Raw genomic sequence first — 19,033 nt, forward strand, 5'->3', positions numbered from 1 at the left:
AATTACTTGTTCAATTGGTCTGCCATTTCTTTGTTCCCCGTTATGACTTCCCCTGATTCTGACTGCAGGGGACCTACGTTTGTCTTTACTAACCTTTTTCTCTTTGCATATCTATGGAAACTTTTGCAATCCGTCTTAATGTTCCCTGCAAGCTTCTTCTCGTACTCCATTTTCCCTGCCCTAATCAAACCCTTTGTCCTCCTCTGCTGAGTTCTAAATTTCTCCCAATCCCCAGGTTCGCTGCTATTTCTGGCCAATTTGTATGCCACTTCCTTGGATTTAATACTATCCCTGAATTCCCTAGATAGCCACGGTTGAGCCACCTTCCCTTTTTTATTTTTACGCCAGACAGGAATGTACAATTGTTGTAATTCATCCATGCGGTCTCTAAATGTCTGCCATTGCCCATCCACAGTCAACCCCTTAAGTATCATTCGCCAATCTATCCTAGCCAATTCATGCCTCATACCTTCAAAGTTACCCTTCTTTAAGTTCTGGACCATGGTCTCTGAATTTACTGTTTCATTCTCCATCCTAATGCAGAATTCCACCATATTATGGTCACTCTTCCCCAAGGGGCCTCGCACAATGAGATTGCTAATTAATCCTCTCTCATTACACAACACCCAGTCTATCCTATCCTTCCTGAATGTTAAATACCCCTGGATGTTGAGTTCCCAGTCCTGATCATCCTGGAGCCACGTCTCTGTAATCCCAATCACATTATATTTGTTAACATCAATTGTAAATCTCGTCTGTACCCTCTCCAGTGCAATATCGTCCTTCCTGCAATGCAGTGACTAGAACTGCACGCAGTTCTCCAGCTGTGGCGTAACCAGTGTTTTATACAGTTCAAGCATAACCCCCCTGCTCTTATATTCTATGCCTCTGCTAATAAAGGCAAGCATTCCGTACACCTTCGTCACCACCTTGGCCTGGAAATTGCGGTCGGAGGCATCCTGCGAGCTATTGCCTCCGACCTGAAACATTTCTACGAACTTACTGCTGGTCTGGAAGGAGACTGCGATTCCATTGGGGATGCCTTCTCTTCCCGTGCTGTGAAGCGCGCTCCCGTCTGTATCTAAGAGTTCTCATTGCTATTAATAAAAAAACAAACACACTAATAAAACATAAAAAACAGAACTCATAATTAAAATTAATTGAAATTAAAGTTAATAAATGCCTAAGAACAAAACAATATTTTTCCGATTTTTAAAAAAGCTTTGAAATTCGGGTTAAAAATAAACTTCCCTTAGTGGGCAGAGTTTTTAACAATAAAATGTGTTTATTTATTTAAATTTTAAGTGTATGTTTTTAAACACTTACACCTGTAGGTTATGTGCCTGCTTTTTCAGGCGCAAGATTTTTGAGGACATTTGCTGAGCAAGATATGGGTAAATACCGCAATCTTGCCCGAGCACATGTCCTCGCTCCCGAGATGCAGATCATCTGTCAAGCTCCAGCTTGACAGATCGGCATAGCCAGTTGTCAGCACATGAGCATGGTGTGCTGAAAACTGGCTTTTCTGATATCTTCCCAGGTCCTTAGAAACTTTGTACGGGCCCAGGGAGGCCGCAATTCCTGGGCCAGTATCTACCTGGCCGACTACCTTCAGCGATCTATGGACATGCATTTCAATGTCCTTTGTTTCACTACACTTCTCAGTATCCTGCCATTTAATGTTTATTCCCGTTCCTTGTTAACCCGCCCGAAATGCATTACCTCACACTTCTCTGGATTAAATTCCATTTGCCATTGTCCTGCCCACCTGACCAGTTAATTGATATCTTCCTGCAGTCTGCCGCTTTCTTCTTCATTATCAATTACACAGCCGATTTTAGTATCATCTGCAAACTTCTTAATAGAGCCCCTATATTCATCTAGATCATTGATGTTTACCAAAAAAAGCAAGGGACCTAGTACTGAACCTTGCGGAACCCCGCTGGAAACAGCCTTCCAGTCACAAAAACACCCATCAACCATTACTCTTTGCTTCCTGCCTTTGATCCAATTTTGGATCCAACTTACCACTTTGCCCTGGATCCCATGGGCTTATACTTTCGTGACTTGTCTGCCATGTGGGAACTTATCCAAAGCTTTGTTGAAATCCATATACACTGCATCATATGCACTGCCCATCGACCCTCCTGTTTAGCTTCTCAAAAAATTCAATCAAGTTAGTCAGACACGAACTTCACTGAACAAATCCTTGCTGACTGTCCGTGACTAATCCGTGTCTTTTTGAATATTCATCCTATCCTATCTTCAGGATTTTTTCCATTAATTTTCCCACCACACCTGAATCCAAAGAGCATTGTAAAATGATTGCCAAAACCTCTGCTATTTCATATTTTGCTTCGCTTAACAGCCTGGGATACATTTCATCTAGGCCTGGGTTATCCACATTCAAAGCTGCCTAACCCCTTAATATCTCGTCTCAAACTTTGTTTATTTCATTTAATATTTCACACTCCACCTCGATAGCAGTGTCTGTATCACCCCTCTCTTTTGTGAAAACATACGCAAAGTATTCATTGAGAACCATACCGACATCTTCTGCCTCCACACACAGATTACACTCATCGTCTCTAATAGATCCCACCCTTTCTTTAGTTATCCTCTTGCTCGTAATGTATTTATAAAACATCTTTGGGTTTTCCTTGAGTTTACTTGCCAAGAATTGTTCATGATCTCTCTTTGCTTAACCCCAACATCAATTTTTATTTCATCCCTGGAAAGTGAAAAGTCCTCTAGAGATTCTGCTATATAAAGCCCTCGGTATAGAATCATAGAAATCTACAGTGCAGAAGGAGGACATTTTGGCCCATCATGTCCATGCCGCCTGACAAAGAGCCACATGGCCCTCGGACAGCAGTTCTGAAGGTTACATATAAACCTATGAACAATGAACAATGGCGGACAGGTACAACGCACCCAGCCCAACCAGTTAGCCCCACACAACTACGACACTGCTTGCACCAAAGCATTCAACACTCCACCCCAACCGGAGCCATGTGATCACCTGGGAGAGGCAAAAAAGATTAAAACCACGCCAATTGCGGAAAGAAATCTGGGAAAATTCCTCTCCGCCCCATCCAGGCGATGAAAACTAGTCCAGGAAATCACCTTGACCATATTCGATTCAATGCAGTACTTACCATCGTATCTGTGCCAGCCAACAAGAGGTTATCCAGTCCAGTCCCACTTTCCAGCTCCAGGTCCATAACCCTGCATGTTACGGCACTTTAAGTGCCCATCCAAGCAGCTTTTAATTGTGGTGAGGCTTTCTGCATCCACCACCCTCTCAGGTAGTGAGTTCCAGACCTTCACAACCCTCTGCTTGAAGAAGCCTTCCCTCAAATCCCCTCTGAACCCACCATCAATCACCTTAAACTATGCATGCTCGTAATTGACCCCTGCACCAAAGGAAATAGGCCGCGGCTATCCACTATATCCAGGCCCCTTAAAATTTTGTACACCTCAATGAGGTCTCCTCTCAATCTCCTCTGTTCCAATGAGAAAAAACCCAGACTATCCAATCTCTCCTCATAGCTAAGATTCTCCATTCCGGCCAGCATTCTAGTAAATCTCCTCTGCACCCTCTCTAGTGCAATCATGTCCTTCCTATAATACGGCGACCAGAACTTCACACAGTACACCAGTTGTGGCCTAACCAGAATATTATACAATTTAAACATAACCTCCTGCTCTTGTATTATTTGCCTCAGCCAATAATGGCAAGCATTCCATGTGTCTTTTTAACTACCTTATCCACCTGATCTGCTACTTTCAGGGATCTGTGGACAAGCACTCCAAGGTCCCTCTATTCATCTATCCTTCCAAATGCCCTACTGTTTAGTGTGTATATCCTTTCCTTGTTAGCCCTCCCAGAGTGCATTACCTCAAACTTCTCCAAATTAAATTCCATTTGCCATTACTCTGCCCACCTCACCAGTAGATTACTATCCTCCTGAAGTCCAGGACTTTCCTCTTCATTATCAACCACACAGCCAATTTCAGTGTCATCTGCAAACTTCTTAATCATACTCCCTATATTCAAATTTAGATAATTGATATGTACCACAAAAAGCAAGGGACCCAGTACTGAGCCCTGCGGAACCCAATTGGAAATATTCTTGCATTCATAAAAGCATCCATCAACCATTACAATTTGCTTCCTACCTCTAAGCCAATTTTGGAACCAATTATCCACTTTGCCCTGGATCCCATGGGCTTTAACCTTTGTGACCAGTCTACCATGCAGGACCTTATCAAAAGCTTTGCTAAAGTCCATGTACACTACATTATATGCACGACCGTCATCGACTCTCCTGGTTACCTCCTCAAAAAATTCAATCAGATTAGTCAAACACGATCTTCCTTTAACAAATCCGTGCTAACTGTTCCTAATTAATCCTTACCTTTCCAAATGTGGATTTATCCTGTCTTTCAGGATTTTTTCCAATACTTTTCCCACACTGAAGTTAGGCTGACAGGCCTATAATTACTCGGCATATCCCTTGCTCCCTTCTTATCAAGGGTACCACGTTAGCAGTCCTCCAATCCTCTGGCACCATGCCCATATGCAAAGAGGACTGGTAAATGATGTTCAAGGCCTCTGTTATCTGTCGTAAGCTTCCCTTTTTTTTCTTTATGTTACCCTGTATGATCCTAGACATCCAGAGGGCTCTAGTCTTAGTCCCACCCTTTTTCTTCAACGGCACATATTTGGCCTGAACCCTCCGGATCTCCTCCTTGAATGCCTTCAGCTGCTCTGAGAGATAGATGATCGACTTCCTTCCATTCCTCATCTCCGGAACATTGTGATTCTCACCATTGCTGCCTTGCATTATCCCGCGCAGAATAACAGCTGCTAAAACATGTCTGATGTTCAAAACATTGAGGAGAAAAACCAAAACAAATGGAGCAAATGGGGTTAAAATGCTGTCCAACCGGTGATAGGCCATCCAGGCAGGAGAGGTATAGAAGCTGAACTGAAAAGTACAGAACCACCAGGTATTGTGAATTATTTCCCGGGGTTCATATATAAAATAAATGGGAACATTTTCTAAAAAGCTCAGTCCACAAACTGTCAGTACAACGACAGCTGCAGTTATTTCGGTCCAATATTTAATTCTCAAATTCCGGCAACAAATGGCTACAAAGCGATCAAAGTTGAAAGTCACTGTGAACCAGACAGAGCAGTCAATGACACAATGAATCAGAGAGAGATTGATTCTGCAGCTGGAAGTATAGTTCAGGAATGAATATGGGAAATAAATATAATTGATCGCATACAGTATCACGTCAAATATCATGACCAGGAGATCCGCGATTGCCATGGCGATCAGATAGCGAGTGATGAATTTGGAGAGACCTAACTTTCCCCGGGAGAGAATCACAATCGTCAATAAATTAGCTGCAAGAGAAAATAAGTGAAAGTGACTGACTGTAGATGTAAGACTGGGATGAGCAGCGTGTGTAGAATCACACCGATTTGTCTATTTCCGTTGCTGTCGCTCAATCCTCGCTTTTTTCACAGTGTTTAAACGGGAAAATCCTGGCAACGCGATTACAGTATGGGGACACACTGTCTAATTTATGGTATTTAGTTCAAGGAAACAATAAACTGAGGTGGCATGAAGTGATTTTCTCCAGATGCATCAGTTTATATCCACACAGTTGCAAAGATCGTCACCACCGATTCAGAGAACACATAGGTGGTTAATGTTAGTGTGCCGATAGTGTGAAACAGGCCAAAGCGGATCCGTGATCTGTTATACAGCTCTCCCGATATTTCATAAATCTGTCTTCACCACTGTTCACTCTATCGCGTTGTCGTAGACTTGATGCCTTTACTACAAATAGTCTGATTGATAAGGCTCTGTAATCTAATCATGTGAGGATTCACAGTGTAATAATCAGTCTGCTCGCATTAACACGCACATTGGGGTTCATTTTAACTTTGGGCCATTGTGTAAAATGGATGCTGTCAAATTATCCATCCTTTATACACCGTTGCTCATTGTCCATCCACTGGAGTCAATGGTCGGGGAATCGGGCGAGCGCAAAATGGGCGGTCAATTCAACTTTGCCCATTTTTTAGCGAATGCCCAAAGTTGAAACAACCCTGATTGAAATCACTGCCCATAACTGCTTTTTGGGGAAACGAGGACTGGGTAATACATGTGTTCTTGCCAGCGTCACCCACATCCCAGGAACAAAGTAACACATTTGTTTTTCATCAAATGCGGATGGTGTTCCTGATGCACATTTCTCAAAACTCAGCATTAAACACGTGTTGGCCTCCTGGCTGGATGGTGATGGAGGATTGCGGGATATGACGAACTGTGAGGTTATATACTGTGGTGGTAAACAACTTCACTGCTAATTTGACCACCGAGCCTCGTGGACACCCAGAGTAGGAATGTACCGAACAGGGGTGGTGCCACAGGTCACGATGGAGTATCTCTTCATTTTGTAGACGAGACTTTGGGTAAATATTAATTTGCATTGTTGGAAGTGAACAGACCAGTGTTGCACCCCAGGCGATTGTACTTCTCATAGACTTCACTGGGAGTGAATTTTCAGTTTTGCTGCCGGACAGAAACCGGCTTTTAGTGATCAGCCGCCTGTTTACACAGCCCTGGACTTTCTTTTCCTTTGATTTCAATGTAAACGAAAGTCAAGTGAGTTTTAAAAGAATACTACGGTCTGTTTTCATAACTAAAAGCAAAAATCCACGCAATGTAAACTGAAGTCAGACTGGGTGTAATATTAGCTTTGAGCAATGCTGTAAACCGGGGGATATCCAACTCACCTATTATACACCCCGTCCGATTCCCCCTTATCATTGGCTTTAATGGAATGATAATTGTAATTACTGACTGCGTGAACACATCGGAACAGAAATGGATATTGTTGCAGATTTTGACTTGCTGTGATGGTGTAAAACGGGTGATAGCAAATCGGCAGCAGGTTTTGCATTTCTCCCAATTCTTAATTCAATTGAAGTCAATAGAAATAAAAACCAGGAGAGATGTAAAGCAGACGGCTCATTCCTTATCACCCACTTTCCTCCATCACACAAATTTGAGAACCACCTCAATGTGCTGGTTCTTGGACCTCTGAAATCCATGGTGATGGTGTGCCCACACTGGGGTATAGTAGGGAATTCTGGAATGGTCAGATATGTCCACATCAGAATAGTGTCAGACTTTCTGTAGAACGTGATGTTGTTGGTTTCCAACAAAATTGAATCTATTAGAACATAAGAACAAATGTATTAGGAGCACGAGTAGGGCTGACGCTGATTTTCAACCTCAACTCCACTGTCTAGTCCAATTCCCAGATCCCTTGATTCCTGAAAGGCACAGATACACACAGGAAGTGATCTAGTCAGTAGTATACAGCTGAGCAGCCCCGGGCATATGCTGAGATGTTGGATTTCAGCAACAACAGGCGCTGGAAGGAGAGGATGGAAAACGGGATTGGCCTGATATATACCAAGTGCGAGGAAGATAAATGTGTACAAACATCTCAGTTGGCGTTGGGAAGGGCTATGGGAAATTATGGCCATCAAATTCTAAGGATTTGGAAGGCAAAAGGGAATCTTCCTGCCGGTTGTGTTGCCAGAATTTGGAGCGGGACCCGGTAACACCCGTCGGATCAATGGCACATCGCCCTGCCTGAAGCCGAGTTATTTTAGAAATATGGAACATGCCCCTAATGCTCATCACCTTTTTGGATATTTCACCATTTGGTCAACGATGAATTTTACTGCGATTTATATTAAAATTATGATGTACATTCAGATTGTTTTCCAAAGGGATTGCGATTCTCACAGCAGCAGACACTGGGGTTGTGAGGGGGTGTTTGGCGGATGGCGGGAAGAGCTCACAGTTTTGAAGAGAAAAGTTAGATTGTCCACTTTGTGTTACTAGAATGCTATTTAAATAAACTTTCCAAACGTGTTCCCGAAATTAACAATGCCAACTGGAAGTGAGATCGCTGATCCCAGTGAGGGCAGCGATTTCAGCCATTACAATTGTCTCAGCTCCCTTCCATTATTTTTGGAAATCTTCTCCGCTTCTCTCTTTGAAATGATATTAGCGGCCCCTCATAAAATGATTTTTACAGTGCGACAGCTGCAGGAAAAATGCAGCGAGCAGCGCCAGCCCTTATGGCCTTCTTCGACCTTACAAAGGTCTTTGACATTGTCAACCGCGAGGGTCTATGGAGGTCCTCCTCCATTTCGGATGCCCCGAACATTTTGTCACCATCCTCTGCCTGCTCCACGATGACATGCAGGCCGTGATCCTTACCAATGGATCCATCGCAGACCCAATCCACATCCGGACCGGGGTGAAACAGGGCTGCCTCATCACCCCAACCTTCTTCTCAATTTGCCTCGCTGCCATGCTCCACCTCACAGTCAACAAGCTCCCCGGTGGAGTGAAACTAAACTACAGAACCAGTGGGAACAATGTTTAACCTTCACTGTCTCCAGGTCGGGTCCAAGTCCACCCCAGACTTTGTCATCGAGCTACAGTACGTGGACGGCACCTCTGTCTGCACACATAGAGAGGCTGAACTCCAAGTCACAGTCAACTTATTTACTGAGGCATACGAAAGATGGGCCTTACACTAAAAATCCGTAATACACAGGTCCTCCACCAGCCTGTCCTTGCCGCACAGCACTGCCCCCCAATCATCAAGATCTACAGCCTGAGCTGGACAACATGGCCCATTTCCCATACCTGCGGAGCCTCTTATCAGCAAGTACAGACATTGACAACGAGATTCAACACCGCCTCCAGTGTGCCAGTGCAGCCTTTGGCCACTGAGGAAAAAAGTGTTCGAAGACCAGGCCCTCAAATCTGCCACCAAGCTGGTCTACAGGGCTGTAGTAATAACCGTCCACCTGTATGGCTCAGAGACATGGACCATGTATAGTAGAAACCTCAAGTCGCTGGAGAAGTATCGCCAGCGATGTCTCTGCAAGATTCTGCAAATCCCCTGGGAGGACAGACACAGCAACGTTAGCGTCCTCGACCAGGCCAACATCCCCAGCATTGAAGCACTGACGACACTTGATTAGCTCCGCTGGACAGGCCAGACACGAGACTTCCAAAGCAAACGCTGTACTCGGAACTCCTTCATGGCAAATGAGCCAAAGGTGGACAGAGGAAACATTACAAGGACACCCTCAAAGCCTCCCTGCAAAAGTGCAACATCTCCACTGACACCTAGGAGTCCCTGGCCAAAGACTGCCCTAAGTGGAGGAAGTGCAGCTGGGAGGGGGCTGAGCACCTCAAGACTCATCACAGAGTGCATGCAGAAACCAAGCGCAGGCAGCGGAAAGAGCTTGCGGCAAACCAGTCCCACCCACCCTTTCCCTCAACGTCTATCTGTCCCACCTGTGACAGTGACTGTGGATCTCCTGTTGGATTGTTCAGCCAGCTGAGGACTCACTTTTAGAGTTGAAGCACGTCTTCCTCGATTCCGAGGGATTGCCTATGATGATGATAAATTGTGCATGTTGGGAAAGATTCACGTAATTTGTTTGCTGTGATGCTGTAACAAAATTATTTTTTTTTTGAGTTTTACATTGCATGTTTTCAAATAGGAAGGGAAAATATGATTATATATTAACCAAACTGCATCATTGCTAGAATTCTATTGTTGCTATTATGAAAAATCGCCACGCCAGTGATGATATTTACTGTGCAGACCTGATAGTCTGTGCAAGAAGAAACATCAAATCTGATGGGATTTCTTTGCATTTTTATGCCTTAGTTGGAAAAAATGATGTTTAGTGAAGAGAACAGCCTAGTTTTAAAGTGAATGGATATGGACTGAGACCCGATGTAGTCGGCTAATTTCATCTCTCCAGTTGCAGATCAAAGAAGGCAACTTTAGTGGAAGGAACCCAGATATGTAGACCAATATATTGCCTCACAAGCAATGGAGTCAGTCCACATCCCGTTTTGTTGACTTTAAGTTAATTTCCATTGTGACTTCACTTCTTAGTTTTGCCTTATCTTTAATGCTGACTTGAGATCTGAACTCCGGGTTTACACAGAATTACATAAAATATACAGCACAGAAATCGTCCATTCGGTCGAAGTAATCCATGCTGGCGTTTCGGCTCCAGTCAAAACTCCTCTCATTCTTCCTGATATAGGTCTATCAGCGAAACCCTCCATACCTTTCTCCCTCATATGCTTATCTAGATTTCCCTTAAATGCCTCCATATTATTCGCCTCTCACTCGATCAAAACCTTTCCTAATTTCAAAGCCCTCTGTTCGCAAACACAAGTAGAAGGAGACCCAGCCTGTTCATCATTTCCTGATGTGAATAACTTCGCAGTTCTTGTATTATCCTTGTATTTTTTTGCACACTCTCCAGTGCTGCTATATTCTTTTTTAAGATATGATGACCAAAGATGTGCAGAGTACTCCAAGTCTTGTCTAATCAAGGTTCCATACAAGTTTAGCATAACTTCCCCTTGTTTTCAATTCTATCCCGCTAAAAATAAACCAGAGTGCTTGGTTTGCTTTTATTATGGCAGTATTGTCCTGCCGCACAACTTTTAGTGATTTGTGCATTTATACTCCCAGACCCCTTTGTTCAACTACCCCATTTATATTCTTATTTTCCAAGCAATATTTCACCTCCTAATTTTTCTTACCCAAATGTGAAATCTCACACTTATCTGTTAAAATTAATTTGGCAATTAAATGACCGCTACACATTTATGATGTGTTCTTGTAATTTGTTGCAGTCTCTCTCAGCAGTTACTATCTCCTCACAGAATGCGTTGTCGTCCGCAAATTTAGAAATTGAGCTTTTGATTCCAAAATCTAAATCGTTCATATAAATTATGAGCAAACGTTGTATATTCATAGCTTGGGGAAAAAATGGCAGTTCAGTCAGGACCTTAACACTGAAAGAATAAAATGCACAGGGGATTATTTACAGAACTAATCAGTTGTGGGGAACAGCCGGCTGTTTCAACAGATAACTACATGTGTTACTGACGGGAGTGGAGCTTGAGGGATAACGAAACCGCTGTAGAGTTTAGATCAATTGAAAGCAATAAATATATTTGTAGAATTGATTTTATTTCGGATCTGAAAAATTGTTTTGTATTTGTTCAGGTCCGATATCGCATGTCTTACAATGTCGCAAAAGTTAATAATACCCAAGCATCTTTGATCTTCGACAATATGACATCTAATATGGGGACCTGATGATAGCCCCATTTGCTTTTGGAGATTCCTGTTTGCTGCTATCAATTGAACAACTTCTCCTCATTTACGATGGATGTAATTACATTTTAATTCTGTGAAGCAATTTAACTCATTTCAGTAAATTAGCAATGAGAGCCAGGGGACGCTTAATCACATTCTTCAATTGCTCTCTGAATTTGCTCTGGGACACTGCATAAATAAACGTGTTAGTGCAAGAACTCAAACACCTCAGCATGTATCCAGATAGTTCTGCAATGGTGAAAGAGTCACTGTAATCTACTTCTAAAAATTGAGTACTTGTAAATTGCACACATATGAAAACTATAAAAATTACCATCCATAACAATATAAAACTGCCAGATATAGCGAGCAGTAAAATGATCGATTTCCTTCGGTTCTCCATTTCTGGATCACTGTGATTCTGAACCTTGATGTTTCCTCGGAGTCCTGTCCTCACTCTATTGGCCAATACAATGTGCCTGATGGTCAGGGCATTCAGCAGCATGATCAACACAAATGGAGCAAATGGGGTTAAAATGGTTTCCAACCACAAAAATGCTACCCATATGGGTAAGGTGTAGAAACTTGATTTTACATAGCAGGACCATGGTACATTGTCAATTATTTCCCGTGGTTCATATACAAAGTAGATTGGAATATTTTCTAATATGCTTAATGAACACACCACTGCTATCACCACAGCCACAGTTTTTTCAGTGCAATATTTTGTTCGCAACGTTTGGTAACAAACAGCGACACATCGATCAAATGTGAAAGCCACCGTTAGCCAGACAGAGCAATCAATGGAAACAAAAAGTAAGGCGAGATTGAGACTACAAATTGGAGTATAGTTCAGGAATGAATATGGAAAATAAGAATCTTTAATCTCATACAGAATCACTTCAAATATTAGGACCATTAGATCAGCCGCTGCCATGGCCACCAGGTAACGGATGATGCATTTGGAGAGACCGCACTTTCCACGGGAGAGAATGATGATTGCCACCAAATTAGCTGCAAAAAAGAGGAAATCAAATTACTAATGCTCCCTAACCTGACAGGATGATCGGTCGAGAAAAATCTGTATAAAATTCATGGAAAGATTTCTTATCACTCAAATCTCTCTCTCTTTATTTCTCCCAATCGATCAGATGATACTAGTAATTCTTAGAAGATACATTTATTCAGGCATACACGTCGCTAACATATTCTGAGTTGCTTCAAAGGAACAAAATGCTGCAGTGAATGGTTTGATTTTCAACTTTCTACCGGGCCAACAATGAGCTTTTCCAACTGGCGGCCACAATTGAATCCACCTGAGTTTCATTTTCTTTCACTTCAACATAAAGGAATGTCCAGCTAGGTGCAACACGGGCGGCTGATTTGCTTATCCCTGTCCCTCCAGACACATCATGGTGAAGCTTTCCATCTGTCCTTCCTGGTGTAAACCGGCATTGCGGAGCGACTGACAGACAATATCGGATGGCCAAACCCTGATCGCCAGTTTTAAGCGAAACTTCAGGTTGAAACTTTACCCCAGTATCTGCTTATTGCAAATATCCTCAATAATCATGCAATGTAGGTTTCAGTGCAACAGCACGATTCTGATTGTAATATTCAATCGTTCAATCTTTGGGGAGCAGGTTCCAATTCCTACCAGGTGTCCTTCCCGTGCTTTTCCTCAGCAAATGACCAGAAAATAAAGCTTTCTCAGTGACACATTGCTTCATATGCACAATATAATAAGAAATGTTTTATTATGGATTGTGTCCCAACTATATGTCACCCGAACATCTTACATCAAAGCAACCAGTTAAATGACGAGCGATATGTGAGTCTGAGCATGGACAGAGGGAATTTGATGATATATCTGATATTATTAGAAATGTGGACACTGGTTTGCCTCAGATGCAAATCTTAAAAGCGCATTTGTAATTTAGTTTATTAATATTGTACAATAGCTATTAATACAAATCGCGCTCCGGAAATAATAACTATGCTGTGTAAATGAACGCAGGATCGCCAAGGGGGTAATGCGGGGGCCGCCCATTATCTGCCCGCTCGATGTCCATTTCCTTAGACCAATGGAGCTGAATATTGGGAAGGGTATATAACAGGCCATTCCGCCCAAGGATGTCTACCCCCAGATACCTGCTGCTACTTGAGATGACCGTCTTAAAGAATTTCTCAACATTCCTCCCAGATGTATTTCGAGCTGTGTATTTTAATCAAAGTGTAAATATTGTCCACCATTTACGGCAAATAAACTGTTCTTTAGCGTCAAGTCTTAGCCGAATAATGTAAAAATCAAAAGCTCTTGTCTCAGACCCAAATCACTCATAGGAGCGGATATTTAAGCTTTTGGAACTGCACCTTGTAGAAACATAGAGCAGGAAATCTCTCTGACAATATGGACAACCCATATAATTACCATCTCACAATAGATCTATTTCCTGTTTTATGCCTGATGTATGAACTAACTTCAGTAACAAACAATGTTTAAAAAAAAATCTACCGACAGATGAATTAACTTTTAGTATTGCTTTGAATTATTTATTTCTTAGGTTAGCAAACGGGGAGAAAGAACAAGCAGCAAAGAGGGAACTTCTCACCTTTAACACACGGATGATAATGTAAGAAACAGGCGCCTTGCCCATTGTAAACCCCACATGACCTTCATCGCATTGTTGGAGGTGGAAGTGACCAGGGCATCAGGGATGTAGTGTGTGCAGCAACATTATTGAATACAATTACTGGGGAGGGATCGGCAGATCTCCTCTGATAACCTTAACCCTTTACACTGTTTCTCCCGGATTACAATGATATTTTTTCGAGGCTGTGGTGGGACTTTAGAGCAGACCAGTGGACATTCTATTGGAGTCACTCTATTTCTACCATACACAGAAACGTGGGATAGATTGTAGTCTTCATCGCCTGGGCATTAAACATCAGCCCGCTCTGTGGGATAGAAATTGGTTTTGGGCAGTAGCGTTCAACAGGATGGTATTGCATCGGTCGCCTGTTATATCCCTCGCTTGATATTGAGTTCTATTAAAATCAATGGAACTGAATATCGAAGGGTGTGAGAGGCATACACGATAGATAATGAGGAGGCTCGACAAGGTGGATGCAGAAAGGATATTTGCACTCATATGGGAAACTAAAACTAGGGGACATAGTCTTAGAATAAGGGGTGACCCATTTAAAACCGAGATGAGGAGATATTTCTTCTCTCAGAGGGTTATAAATCTATGGAATTCTCTGCCCCAGAGAGCTGTGGAAGTTGGGTCATTGAATATATTTAAGGCGGAGATAGTCAGATTTTTGAGCGATAAGGGAGTAAAGGGTTGTGGGGAGCGGGCAGGAGGTGGAGCTGAATCCATGATCAGTCATGACTTTATTGAATGGCGGAGCAGGCTCGAGGGGTCAAATAGCCTACTCCTGCTCCTATTTCTTTTATCATTATCTTCTTATCTTCTGCTAGCACCACTCTACCCCTGTAGATAAGAAGGCAAATGTGTTAGCTGTGGCCACAAGTATTATCAGAAATCGCCCGAATTTCGTCCATTGGTAGTAATGGAGGACAATTCGCTGTTTTTAGGGAAACATGTCCTCCGCAGAGGATTTGGCATTTTGTGCTTAGCCCAGACGATGTAGAACACCCCGGATGTAAAGACTAAAATCTATCCCATGGTTACCAGAGAAATCACCACTCGCATTTAGAATTACAACAATGCAGCAACAGCTGGACGCGCTTTAGTATCACTTATCTCGTTTTGTTTTGCAGCCTCAGAACTGACTCCAGCTTAAAGTAACACAATATATCACAGTTTCAGAATCAAGCGCTTCAGGTTCTCCATAAAGCTCTATTACCGAATAGTTGCCAGCAATCAATGACTTCGCCTAACACAAACATATAGTGGCCATTGCACCCACGGGTTTCCATGGCCAGTAGCAGCGATAGAAACTCATTGCTGCTGTCCCAACTCGGAAAATTAGTGGCCATGGACACAAATTATATTTAGATTGATTTCCCCCGCACCAGTCCGCGCTTTACAATTGTGACTCAAAATGACGAGGTGTTGTCGACCAAAATGTATACCATAGTCTATAGTTATGTTATAAATACACCAACAATTTCGAGTTTCGTCCTAAGAGGTTTCTGCATGCAAGGCATGCCAGATGTAAGTGGTGAAATTGTTCTTCGCCAGTAACGCAAAATAAACTCATAGCGAATAGACAGTGTGCTTCACAATGCGCGGATTTCTCTCAAAGAAAACCAACATCAGACCGGGTGTAAAATGAGCGGCCCATTCCCTCCGAGTCCGTCTCGCGCTGCTGATGAAGACTAATTTCAGCGCCTGAGTTTCAGTTTCCAGCCTTGTTTACCCGCTGCTTGCTAGCTGCATGCGGCAGAAAGGCGCCCGGAGCTGCTGCCGGTTGGGAAGTGCGGGGAACCATTCGGCTCCGATGCTAATCTGCTAATGGGCGGGTTGCAATCCCAAGGAGGCGACAATATGCCTGCAGCGCGCCGGAGTGTTTTGTTGGGCACGGAAGGATATCTTCAGTTTCTTCTCGGTTCACAAATATACAACAGAACATTTCCTTTGTCTTTTCTTGAGCAGCCTCCTGAAATCCCTTTAACAATTGCTGGTTTGGCAACTGGATCCGATTCTAATACTTGTCTCAGACACAAAACTACAAGACTGTCCTTTAAGTCCGAGACATATCTACTGAATTGCTGAATTTAAGTGGTCAGAGTAAATTGTGCTTCTACTGAGGTTGTTACATTAAAAATATGACAGAATCTTGGAGTCATTTGGTTTACTTCTCTGATCCCGATAATCAGTTTCTGCAAATCAAACACATCAAAACAAACAGGTAATATCATTACACGACAGCAGGAACAGTGACACAGTGAAGCACTGTTAAAGATGAGCATTAACTGATTCTAAGAGGCTTACCAGGAAGACCAACTATTGCAAGAATCGGATAGTAAATGTTTTCTATCTGTATGATTATCGGCCTTTCCATTGTGTGAGAAAAACGAAGTTGCCAGTTTGTGTTGAAAAACTTCTGCTTTCAAATTCAGGTCTTATTTATATCTTAGAGAAACCTCAAGTGACACATGGACATTACACAATAATTCTCATTAGTTACTGTCATTTGAACAAACAAATTAAGGCGAGTCATATTCACCCCTACTCATCAGGGATATTTTGCAATGCTATTCTCCGTTGAAAGAGGAAGGAGTCAAGAATATTAATGTCATCATACGTTCCAAACAAACTATTTCGACATCTGCTTTCCCATAACAATGGTATAAGACTCTTGAAGCTGAGGCTATTTATTTATAGTTTAATGCGAGGCATTTGATAGAATAAATGTACATCATTATGATGGAATAGCTTTCTCTCGATCCTAGTTACATCAAGAATATTCTCTATCTTCTTTAATTTATGCTATATTTAATTTATATTAAGCACCTCAATGCTGCAGGTGAGATCGAAGAGCATTCAGATACACAAAGAAAGTGATACAGTCAGTTGTATACAGCTCAGCAGGCCACAGATATGCAGAAATGTTAGTTTCTGAAAGTGTGCCGAGGTAAAAGAGAGATTAACAGTTAGATCGACATGTTTCCCCTCGAATGTCATTGAATAATCCCTCTGAAACGCTTAACCACACATGATCATGAAATTTCATTCAATTCCATTGTTCCCATAGTAATGACGACATGAACTGTGCAGACCACAGTCATATAATTGTGGTATATTCTCTGCTACATCACAAGCACACCTGCTGGTACTCTACTTGTAACAAAACGATTTGATGAGTCAGAAATAATCGAAACATTCCAACATTCAACTCCTTCCACATCTGTAGGTAAAATATGATCAATGTGAACAAACCTAACCTGTCCATGATCAAGCATTTTGACCAAATGTGTGCGAGGACCACATATCTTCACCACTCTTCCTGATAACCACTGTAATCATTTATGGTGACAGTGTAATATATCACTCCACCGATTGGACGACTGATCCACCTAGTGGACTACTGTGGTAATGCAGCCATTGCTGTAAATAAATAAAGGCATCAGATAGGTTCCTGTGTTAAGAGCTATCTTGAATTCTGTGTGTTTGTGATGTCGTAGAGAATATTCCGCATTGGCGACCCTCACTGAAATTTTTGTTGGCGGATGAATCTAGTCAAGCAGCAGAGAGACTAGAGAGGTCATTTGTGTTGCAGAACAGCTAAAAATCCGTTTCAACGTGACCGAGAAGCTCGAAATGTTTTTCACTGCAAATAGTACCATCGAAGCCCCCGATGATGAAAACAGTAATCAGGTGATTTTAGAAAGTAAACGGGCTATTTTCCTGACTGAAGCATGCCCAGAGGTGTATGAAACTCTGAAAAATGTGTTTGTTCCCGTCAAGGCAAAGGACACATCACTTATGGTAATTTTAAGCAAGTTAGAACAGCATGACAGTCCTGAGCCCCTGGAAATTGCTCAAAGTTATCATTTTGTAATATGAGATCAGTGAACCAGCGAGAGCATCAATGAGTATGTTGTAGCATTAAAGGAGCTATGAATTCACTATCATTTCTGAAACTTTCAGGACCGAGCTTTGCATGGCCGCTTTGCTTTTGGGGTGAAAAATGTAGCAAACAGACGAAAGTTGTTGACAACTTCTAACTTGACTTTTGATTTAGCTTGTCAGACAGCCATGTCAGTTGGGTGGCAGTGTGAGCTGCGAGGAGGATGCTATGAGGCTGCAGAGTGACTTGGATAGGTTAGGTGAGTGGGCAAATGCATGGCAGATGAAGTATAATGTGGATAAATGTGAGGTTATCCACTTTGGTGGTAAAAACAGAGAGACAGACTATTATCTGAATGGTGACAGATTAGGAAAAGGGGAGATGCAACGATACCTGGGTGTCATGGTACATCAGTCATTGAAGGTTGGCATGCAGGTACAGCAGGCGGTTAAGAAAGCAAATGGCATGTTGGCCTTCATAGCGAGGGGATTTGAGTACAGGGGCAGGGAGGTGTTGCTACAGTTGTATAGGGCCTTGGTGAGGCCACACCTGGCGTATTGTGTACAGTTTTGGTCTCCTAACTTGAGGAAGGACATTCTTGCTATTGAGGGAGTGCAGCAAAGATTCACCAGACTGATTCCCGGGATGGTGGGACTGACCTATCAAGAAATACTGGATCAACTGGGCTTGTATTCACGAGAGTTCAGAAGAATGAGAGGGGACCTCATAGAAACGTTTAAAATTCTGACGGGTTCAGACAGGTTAGATGCAAGAAGAATGTTCCCAATGTTGGGGAAGTCCAGAACCAGGGGTCACAGTCTAAGGATAAGGGGTAAGCCATTTAGGACCGAGATGAGGAGAAACTTCTTCACCCAGAGAGTGGTGAACCTGTGGAATTTTCTCTACCTCAGAAAGTAGTTGAGGCCAATTCACTAAATATATTCAAAAGGGAGTTAGATGAAGTCCTTACTACTCGGGGGATCAAGGAATATGGCGATAAAGCAGGAATGGGGTACTGAAGTTGCATGTTCAACCATGAACTCATTGAATGGCGGTGCAGGCTAGAAGGGCCGAATGGCCTACTCCTGCACCTATTTTCTATGTTTCTATGTTTCTATGAGAAGTAATCCCCAGAGAATACTTAGCATGGAAGAAAAGCAATACGAGGAGGAGGTTTTGGAGATATACATCATCAGGACCACAAAGGTATCTCACAGCGATTCACGAATTAGCG

At 42.5% G+C, this 19,033-nt stretch overlaps 1 protein-coding gene and 1 pseudogene across 1 annotated transcript; one reads left to right on the forward strand and one right to left on the reverse strand.

Annotated features, from left to right (window-relative positions):
• Positions 1 to 19,033, forward strand: part of LOC139230222 (zinc-binding protein A33-like) — an 853,736-nt pseudogene that overhangs the window by 121,880 nt on the left and 712,823 nt on the right.
• LOC139230454 (probable G-protein coupled receptor 139) lies at positions 11,366 to 16,290 on the reverse strand. The gene is made up of 2 exons (XM_070862283.1): positions 16,221 to 16,290; positions 11,366 to 12,270 (listed from the first exon to the last, which is right to left on the reverse strand). The coding sequence occupies exons 1-2, from the start codon at positions 16,288 to 16,290 to the stop codon at positions 11,366 to 11,368; spliced, it is 975 nt and encodes a 324-aa protein (XP_070718384.1).

Source organism: Pristiophorus japonicus, chromosome 19 (assembly GCF_044704955.1).
Source record: "Pristiophorus japonicus isolate sPriJap1 chromosome 19, sPriJap1.hap1, whole genome shotgun sequence".
Classification (NCBI taxonomy): Eukaryota; Metazoa; Chordata; class Chondrichthyes; family Pristiophoridae; genus Pristiophorus; species Pristiophorus japonicus.

Bases quoted from the DNA above. Each gene is read 5' to 3' on its own strand.
- LOC139230454 (XM_070862283.1), bottom strand. From the start codon at position 16,290: ATGGAAAGGCCGATAATCATACAGATAGAAAACATTTACTATCCGATT. The intron at 12,271-16,220 runs GTAAGCCTCTTA...TCTTTTTTGCAG, and splicing joins TGCAATAGTTGGTCTTCCTG to CTAATTTGGTGGCAATCATC.